The sequence below is a fragment of the Eriocheir sinensis genome, chromosome 54 (assembly GCF_024679095.1).
Source record: "Eriocheir sinensis breed Jianghai 21 chromosome 54, ASM2467909v1, whole genome shotgun sequence".
In the NCBI taxonomy this organism is placed as follows: domain Eukaryota; kingdom Metazoa; phylum Arthropoda; class Malacostraca; order Decapoda; family Varunidae; genus Eriocheir; species Eriocheir sinensis.
This window is the reverse complement of record NC_066562.1, coordinates 3454632-3464631: the sequence shown is the minus strand read 5'-3', so window position 1 is coordinate 3464631 and position 10000 is coordinate 3454632. Positions and strand designations below refer to the sequence as shown.

Genomic DNA, 10000 nt, shown 5'->3' with positions numbered 1-10000 from the left:
GGTGATGGTGGTGGTGGTGGTGGTGATGGTGGTGGTGGTGGTGATTTAGTTATGAGTCCACTATTTTTTCCTTTATTTTCCTTCCGTTTTTTTCTCAGTCCCTTTTTCTATCTTCATTTACTTCGTTTTTCATCGTCATCATCATCATCAATATCATTATCATTTCTTTCCTTTACGAGTTAACTATTTTTCCCTTTGTTTTCCTTTCGTTTTTTAGTTTCATTCCTTTTTTTATGTCTTCATTAACCACATTCTTCATCGTCATCATCATTATTTTATCATTATCATTTCTTTCCTACACGAGTTAACTTTTTTTTTCCTTTCTTTTCCTTTGTTCTTATTTTCCTTCGCCTTTTGTGTGTCTTTTTTTCTTATGTCTTCTTTATCTACATTCATCATCACCATCATCATCATCATCATCATCATCATCATCATTATCATCATCATCATTATTGTCATTGTTATTTCTCTTTTCTCGTCTTCCTTGCAACTCGTAACGTACGAAACAAATGTTGGACTCGTATAATACTTGTCTGCTGTATATTCCGTTGTGTTAGTGCAGCCTTGGTTCTCTCTCTCTCTCTCTCTCTCTCTCTCTCTCTCTCTCTCTCTCTCTCTCTCTCTGTCAATGTATTGTTGTATTGTTGTAATTTAGCGTCGATGTAATGTATTGTATTGCTTCTGTATTGCATCACTGTGTTGTATTGTTATAGATTATACGATTTTATGATATTATATGCTGGGGTTGAACGAGAGAGAGAGAGAGGACATTATCTCTTTCCTACTATCCATTAAAATTTTCACATATTTTTTTTCTGACTCACTTGGTTCATATTTTTCAGTTTTCATTTCTTTTTTTTTTTTTTACTTCTATCTTCCCCTAACTTTGCCTTTGTTATCTTGCTTAATGTTCCTATCTTTTCTTTCCCCTCGTAATATATCCTTTTTTTTAACATTTTTGGTGAGTTTGAGGAATAAGTATGAGGGGAGGAATAGAATGAATGTGGGAGGGGATGTTGAGGATGGGGGGAATGGGAGGGGGATTTATACTTAAGGCTTTGTTTCTTGATTAAATATGTATTCTTGAACCTGTATATGTATATGTATCACACTATCTTCTTATTTCCTTGTTCTCTCGTTTCTTTTCATTTTATCACCATTTCTTTTATTACTCTCATTCTTTCACACTTATGATTTTGGTGTCTCCTTTCTGATTCTCACTCTGTCTATCTTTATATTTCTCATTCTTTCACTTTCACACGCTGTCTCATTTCCTTTCACTTTCCCACTCTCTCAATATTTTGTTCTCATTTTTTCACATATTTCATTATTTTGCTTCTTTTTTCTTTCATTTTTCTCAATCTCACTATCTTTTTTTTCATTTTTTCCCATTTATCATTCTCCTCCTTCCTCGTTTCCTTTCGTATTCCCTGTCTCACCTTCGTTATTCACATTCATTATTCGAGTATTTCATTTTCATCGAGTTTTGTAATTTTTCACTTTTTTTGATTATCCTGTTATCATTGTAGTTTCATATCATTATCTTTTTTTTCATGTTCCTTCATATTCCGCTTCGTGAGAGTCGTTGTATAATTCATTTTCTAATTCTTTTTCTCATTTTTTCATTCATTTGCATCTTTCTTTATTGTCGTTTACCGTTTCATTTTCTATTTTTTTCTCGTTTTTTCTTCCTTACATTTTCTACTTTAATCTTTTTTTTCTTCTTTTCCTTCATTTTTTTGCTTCTTCATTCTCATTTATCGTTTAATTTTCTAGTTACTCTGTCCCTTTTTTTTTCATTTGCTCTTTTTATCGTAATTTTTCTTAATTTTCTAGTGCATCTTTCACATGTTTTTAATAGTGTGTTTTTTTTCCTTTATTCATCTCATGTTTTAATCTTGCTTTTTCATTGCCATTTTGCCCTTAATTTTCTAGTTCATTTCATTTTAGATATTCGTTACATTTTTTTTATTTCCTTCGCTTTACTTTTTCTTTTATTCTCTGACTTTCATTTCATATCATCGTGTTCTTGATTTTATTCGTTTTCTTCTTTAATTTATTTTTCTTGTCTTAATTTTCCCATAACTGGTCATCATGTTTCTCTTCATTCATCTCTCTCTACTTTCAATTTTCACTATTTTCCTATATTCTCATTTTTCTCACTATGATTTTTTTCACACGTAATTTTCATCTTTCTTCTCATCGTTTATTTCCTCACACTGTCATTATTTTTCATTATTATCTACTTCATTACATCAGTCTTATGTTTCTTTTTCTTCAGTTCTAATCGTGTTTAACTTTTATTTCTCATTCATTCAGTTAATTTACAACTAATGATAAAATCCACTCACCCCAACGTACACTTTTCTCGTAATTAGTTTCTTTACATCTCATTATTCATTTAGGATTCGTCGTTCCCCCAAAATTTCGTTCCTTTGATGTGTCTTATGAGTTTATAATTACCTGAAATCAGTACAAGTTATGAATATTTTCTTCTAAACATGACAACCAAATGACTATAAGTAACATATAAACAAAACAAAAAGTATCATTCTTAACATTTAAAAACAAACTTAAGTAAACCAGATAAACACCATAAACAAAAATAAATAAATCACTTAGACTTTAAAAACATTCAGAATTAAGCACGGCAACAAATTGCTTATAAAAAAGAAATATGTAAGCAATGAAATCAACTACCTACCTAAATCCAAACTAAAGTAGACTCAATGATCACAGACATATAAACAATCGTCAAATACCAAACAAAAACAAAAACCAAACAAAGAATTAAACACGACAAAACGTTACTACAAAACAAAAAAAATATCAAACACTTAACATGAAACTCCAAATGAAAGTAAAAACAACCTACTCATTACAAACATGGACACAAAAATCAAATACTTAACTTTTAAAACCAAACAAAGAATTAAACACAACAAAAAGTTACTACCAAACAGAAAAAAAAATATCAAACACTTAACATGAAACTCCAAATGAAAGTAAACAACCTACTCACTTCGAACACACCAAAATCAACTACTTACCATCTAAAAACAAATAAAACTGTAAACACGATAACCATATAACTGTAAACATGTAAACAAAATAAACACACCATTGAAAGCCAAACCAAATATTAAACAACCTAGTAAGTGAATATAAACAACTTGGAGACAAAAGAATATCACACACTCCACCTTGAAACCCAAACTAAATTGTAAATATAACCCTCAAATGAGTACTTTCTACATGCAAACAAAGAAAATCTAATTCTCAACATTGAAGAGCAAAACAAAAAAAAAAGAAACGACAGCGCTGAACTCAAGTCAAAATACTCGTTGCTAGATTAACTGGAGATTTTCTGAGGTGCTTTTTTTCTGGAGGCGAACATGTCGGGCTCATGATCGGGAACTGTAAAATAGAAGCTTCCTTTAAGACCGACATACACAGTGCTGCCCCCCATGTAGAACCAACTCTGAAAGTCCTCTTATTGACGTGGAGAAAGCTAAAAATCTCAATCATTAAACATCACAGATTACAATACGTATTAAAAGAACTTGCCTGTCAAAACAACGCTACGTATGTTTGAGAACACTAATTATTCCACTTCGAATTAACACACACACACACACACACACACACACACACACACACACACATACACCATCAAATTCACATTTAAAAAAAAATCGTATGAAATTTACGGCATAATAAACGCGCGCGTGCACACACACACACACACACACACACACACACACACACACACACACACACACACACACACATTACTATTTAAAAACTTGCTCGCTTGTCGCTTTGCCTTGGCATAAATTATTTTGGGGAGGGAGGGAGGGAGGGAGGCCTGCAGATGAGAGGGAGGGAGGGAGGGAGGGAGAGGAGAGGAAGTAGGAAAAGAGAGGGAGGAGCCTGGGAACTTTTCTCCTCCCTCGGGAATGGCAGTGGAGATTATCATTATTATGTCTTTTTCTCCTTTTTTTTTTTACAGTTTCACCTCCCAGAGTCTAGGTTGTGTTTATGTAAATGTTCAACAAAATAGTGAAGAAATGTTTGCCTTCTGTCATTCAGTTTTCTCACGTCCCCGAAGGTGGCCCGCCCCAGCCCCCACGAGCCTCACTCGGGGGAAGCTTTCATCCCAGAAAATATTAAAATATAACAAAATGTCACTGCCACATCAAGATATTTGGAATCGTTTTGTGTTGAGCATTCGACTCTTTTCCAGGCGCCTCTGTTCCTGCCACTTGTACTTAAGTAACTGAGTCAAGTCACTGCTGGTTGTCAACACTGAATTGTGTCAAAATCTTTTGTTCGCCTTTTAAAGTCGCTTGTCAGAGTGGCGGCCGGCCGGGCAGGCCCAGGAGGCTGACTCGCTGCCCCGCGGCGGTGGCCGGGCCATGGCACTGTTGGGGTTGCAGCGCCACCTGCCACGCCCCAGTGCCACCTGGCATGGCGCAGTGCCACCTGACAGGCCGCGGCGGCAGCTCGAGGCCGCCGCGGCACGCCAGGCTGAGTCCCGCTGCGCCGCCGCTGCCGCCGCCGCCGCCGCGACACTCCTGCCGAAGTTGATGAGATAATTTTATCTCTTTGCAGATCGAATGCCGTCATGACATCGGGCACGGAGAGAAAGCTGAATGGCGGAGGGGCGGGGAAAGGGAGGGGGCGGCCCCGCGGGGGGGAAGGCGTGCAGGGGCGGGACGAAGGGGGGGAGGCCCGGGAGGAGGATGAGGAGGGGCGAAGAGGGGGCGTGGAGGGAATCACTTCAAGGAGAGAACGAGGGAGAGCCACAAGGCGGGGGTCCTCTGGGGAGGCCCCAGGGGACAGTCCCCCGGGCCCTGCGAGGCGGGACGGGGCCACTGCCTCCCCACCCCGCCCAGAGGCCGCCAAGAAGGGCGGGAAGGGCGCGGCCAAGGGCGTGAGGAGGGAGCGGGGCAAGCGTGCGGGCCGCGCCAGGGGCAGGGGCGCGGCGCGGCGGGACGGGCCCGGCGAGCCTGACCCCTCCCGCCCACCCGCCCGCGGCCCGCCGGACAAAGGGGGCGGCGAGCCCAAGAACACGCCCCCCGGCCCCCAACAGACACCGCCCACCGACCCTCCGCCCCCAGGCGAAATCCCCACACCCCCGCCCCCGCCCCCCCAGGCCAAGTTAGACGTGACCAACACTCCCCCCACCACCCCAAGACCCTCCACCCCCTCCACCCCCACCCACACCCCAAGCCCCTCCCCCTCCCCACCAACACCCACCACTCCTACGGCCACCTCACCCACCCCTTCACCCACCCTCACCACCATACCTGCCACACAAGCCTCCTCCTCCACCATCGTCTCCACCACTACCACCACCACCACCACCTCTACAACCACCTCCACCACCACCTCCACCACCACTCCACCCACAACCAGACCCTCCCCGTCCCTTACCACCAGTCCCTCCACCTCCTCGACTTCTGCCAAAACCGAAGGTCTTCCAACCCCTCCCGCGCCCCCGCCGCTGCCCCGGGTCCTACGGGAAGTCCGGCCGCGGCGGGAAGGTGATGGGCGTGACGGGGCGGGTGAGGGTGCGCGTTGCCCCCGCGAGACGCTGCTGTCACGATGGATCGAGGCGCGGGCGGCGGCGGGACAGACGGGCGGCGGGCGGCCGAGGCCCCTGCTGGCCCACCGCCTCAAGCCGTCCCCTTTCACCAACCTGATGGCGGCGCAGCAGCTGCTCCGCGGCCACCGGGACTCCGTTGACCCGTCGCCGCAGAGCCGCACCGCGCCCCCCGGCGAGGCCAGGCCCATCCCGGGATCTGCCTCCACCAGCAGGGAGGCAGCGGGCGGAGGAGGCAAGGCTGGGGAGAAGGAGAAAGAACAGGAAGACGAAGACGAAGATGAAGAAGAGGAGGAGGAGGAGGAGGAGGAAGAGGAGGGCCCTCAAGACCTGTCCAAGAAGGGTCGCGGCGGCAGCGACGACGGCTCTGACTTGTCCGACGACGCCGCCAAGACGGTCGCCTCCAACGACTGCTTCGCCGACGATGACGACGACGACGATGACGATGACGACACGAGCAACGAGATGCGCATCGTGGAGGACGAGGGGGAGCTGCGGGAGCTGGACCTGTCCCTGCCGCGGCGAGGGGAGCCCCGCCCCCCGCCACCCCGGCCCCCGCGCACCCGCGAGCCCCGGACGTCCCGCCCCACCCTGGACGACCAGCGCGCCGCCGCCGCCTGTCTGCTGCAGCTCAAGTCGTCTTCGACGCCGCCCGCGCCCTACGTGCTCAAGGTGCTGCCGCCCGAACCCGCCCACCAGCCCCCCGCCGCGCCTGCCCCCGCGCCCCCGCCCAGGCCACCCCAGCCCTCCAGGGCCCCGCCCCCCGAGGCCGCCCAGCCCATCATGCCCTCCCTCGGCCTTGGTGAGACTTGTGGCCGCGGGTGACCTCGAGGGCGTGGCCAAGGGCGTGACCTTCATGCGTGTCCGCTACTCACTCCTCCCCCCGCCACGCCCCCAGCCACCCCCCCCCCCCTCTCGCTCGTGTGTGTGTGTGTGTGTGTGTGTGTGTGTGTGTGTGTCTTTTACCCCAAACACTTCGGTTGCGGGTCAGTCAACAAAGGAATTTTTGAGGAGAAACTAAAGAATTTTGGGAGAGTAATATAATTCAAGGGAAGGGAAGACGAAGAAGAGGAAGAGGAGGAGGACGACGAAGTTGGGAGGAGAATAAATATTGGGATAACACTAACTAAAAGGAAAGAGAGGAAGAAGGAAGAGCAGCGGAGGAGGAGGAGGAGGAGGAGGACCAGAAAGAGAAAGAAGAGGAAGCAACCCAATTAACATGTGAAGGAATGGGACGTGAGACAAAGGACAGAGAGAGAGAGAGAGAGAGGCGTCTAAAAACCGCCACCTCTGCCGTATCTATGAATATTCGACAACATTAGCATTTCATTAACATTGCTAACTCGTCCCTCGATTCTGCAACTCCAAGCTGAGAGAGGTGATGGAGAAGAAATTAAGATAGTTGTTGTGGCGTTCTCTCTCTCTCTCTCTCTCTCTCTCTCTCTCTCTCTCTCTCTCTCTCTCTCTCTCTCTCTCTCTCTCTCTCTCTCTCTCTTTCTTTGTTTGTGTTAACTGGATACATTTTTTTTTCTTTTCTCTTCGAGTCCTAAAACTCACACACACACACACACACACACACACACACACACACACACACACACACACACACACATAGTATCAAGCTGCTTCTTACTTTAATTACGACCCACAAAAATTATCGCCCGCTCTCCCTCCCTTCCTCCCCTCTTTCTCTCCCTCCCTTCCCTCTTTCTCTCCCTCCCTTCCTCCCCTCTCTCCCTCCCTTCCCTCTTTCCCTCCCTTTTTCCCTCCTTTCCTCCCTTCTTCTTTCCCTCCCTATTGAGGTCCCGCCCGGTGACAATGTTATATTTTTGTGGCCTATGGAATGTTGGAAGAGGAGGAGGAGGAGGAAGAAGAACAGGAGGAGGAGGAATGGTGGTGAAAGATTTCTCTCCAGTTCGTGTGTAGGGACAAGGGAGAGAAAGAGATGGAGAGAGAATTGAAGGGAGAAGATAAGGGGGAAGGGAGGAAAGGGAGGTATTTGAGTGACTTTGTGTTGTGTTGTGTTGTGTTGCAAGGGAGAGATTGTGTTGGGAGGGAAAGATTGCATTGGCTTGTGTTTTTTTATTCTCTCTCTCTCTCTCTCTCTCTCTCTCTCTCTCTCTCTCTCTCTCTCTCTCTCTCTCTCTCTCTCTCTCTCTCTCTCTCTCTCTCTCTCTCTCTCTCTCTCTCTCTCTCTCCATTCTTCCCTCCCTCTCTCTCTCTCCCCATTCTTCCCTCCCTCCCTCCCCTCCAGTGACTCCCTTCAAGTTACTCTTTCTTATATACACTTTCTCTCCCTCCCTCCCTCCCTCCCTCCCCCCCTCTCCCCCTCCCTCCCCCCCCTCTCCCCCCACATCAATGGCACGCCGCGATCAAAATTAATCACTCCATTAATTATGATTTTCTTCATTAAGAGCGGCGAGTGAAAAAATGGCCAATTGTTTAAAAAGTTGCTCCTGGGCCTGGCTTTCCCCCCTCCCCCTTCACCCCCCTACTACTCCCCTCCTCCCCCCACCCTTAAAACCCCATTCCATTATAGCCTCTTCTCATCCCCTTCCATCTCTCCCCTTCCTTATCCCTCCCTATTCCCTCTTTCCAATCCTGGGGTCTGGGTCTGGCTTCCCCCCCTCCCCCCCCCACCCCCACCCTTAAAACCCCTTTCTATTATAACCTCACATCCCCTCCCCTCTCCCCCTTCCTCTCCTTTAACCCCTCCATTCCCTGTCTCCAATCCAAAATCCTTTCTTTTTTTTACCCCTTTCCTTTCCTTGCCTCCTCAACCTCTCTTCCTTCACCCCTTTCAACCCCTCCATCTCTCCAACCCCTCCCTCACCCTCTACCTAATCCCCCTCCATTCCCTCCCCCAATCCATATCCATTTCTGTTTTTACTCCCTTCCCTCTCCCTGCTTTTTTAACCTCCCCTCTTTTCCCCTACGACCCCGCTCCACCCCACTAACCCCTCCCTTTTCACCCCCTCCTTCCCCCTGTTATTCACCCCTTTCCTCTCCCTACCTCTTAAACATCCCCCTCCTCATCCCCTCCGATTCTTTGCCCCTCACATACCCTCCCTCTCCACTTCCTTCTCCCCTCCTTAACCTCCCCATTCCCCCTCTCCCCAATCCAATACCACTTCTATTTTCACTCCCTTCTCTTTCCTGCGACTTCAACCTCCCCCACTTCAACCCCTTCGATTCTTTGCCCTCCTCATACCCTCCCTCTCCGCTTCCTTCTCCCCTCCTTAACCTCCCCATTCCCTCTCCCCAATCCAATTCCACTTCTATGTTCACTCCCTTCCCCCTTCCTGCGTCTTCAACCTTCCCTTCCTCCACTCCTTCCACCCCCTCTTTTTCCACCCATTCAACCCCCATCCCCCCTTTTTTATACCCCTTTCTTCTCTCCCTACCTCTTCAACTTCCCTCCCTCCACCCCCCCCAGCTCCTCCGTTTTTATACTTCCCTCCCCCTTCCCTCTTCCCCTTCCTTATCCCTCCCCATTCCTTCTCTCCAATCCAAATCCACTTCTATATTTTCTCTCCTTTTCCTTCCTACCTTTTCATATTTTCTCTCCTTCCCTCCCTCCCTCCCTCCAACCCCTCCAGTTCAAGGTTCTTCTCTCCCCCTCCTTCTCTCCTTCCCTTCTTCTCCCCTTCCGTATTTCCATCTGTGCTTTCTTCTTTTTTTTTTTTCTTCTTTCATTTTTTGTCTTCTTCCATTTCTTCCTCATTTCGTTTCTCGTTTCTCTTCTTTTTTTCTTCTCTTCGTTCTTCCTTTCTTTTCCTTTTTCTCTTCCTCCTTTTCATGTTTACTTCCTTCGTTCTTTTTTTCCTTTTTCGTTTGTTTTGTTTTGTTTTAGTTTCTTGATTTCATTTTTTTCTTTGTTTTCTTCATTTTCTTCCTTTATTTTCCTTTTCCTCCTTCCCTCTTTACTAAATTTTTCCATTATTCATTCATTCATTTATTTATTTTTCCTTCTTTTTTCTTTTTTTCTTATTTTCCTCCTTCCCTCGTTCCCTTATTCCTCCATTCTTCTTATTTCTCTTCTTCGGCGTTAGAGACAGAAAATCATTTATATATTGGTTCGCTCCTTTGTCCTCCTCCTCCTCCTCCTCCTCCTCCTCCTCCTTTTCGTTATTTCCCTCTTCTTTGCCAATCATCTCTTCGTTCTCTCTTCCTTCTATATCTTCTCCTTTTCGTTTAAATTGGGCACTTAATTTGTCCTCTTCTTCCTCTTCCTCCTCCTCCTCCTCTTCATACTCTTTTCACGTGTCCTCTTCGTCCTCCTCCTCCTCCTCCTCTTCCTCTTCATTCTTCCTTTCTTTATTTTATCCTAGTTTCTTATCCTCTTTCGTCTAACTTTGTCCTCTCCCTCTTCTTCCTCCTTTTCTTTCTCTT

The 10000-nt window shown here is 46.7% G+C and overlaps 1 protein-coding gene across 13 annotated transcripts in view; it reads left to right on the top strand.

Moving 5' to 3' along the window:
• LOC126983553 (nascent polypeptide-associated complex subunit alpha, muscle-specific form-like) overlaps positions 1–10000 on the top strand; it is a 169609-nt gene that overhangs the window by 98003 nt on the left and 61606 nt on the right. For all 13 annotated transcript variants that reach the window (XR_007735967.1, XR_007735966.1, XM_050836338.1 and 10 more), the window contains exon 4: positions 4615–6410. Coding sequence is in view for 11 of the 13 variants with exons in the window: in XM_050836338.1 (XP_050692295.1) it covers positions 4628–6410 (1783 nt within the window). In the remaining 2 variants the exon portion in view is untranslated. The remainder of the gene's footprint in view (positions 1–4614; positions 6411–10000) is intronic.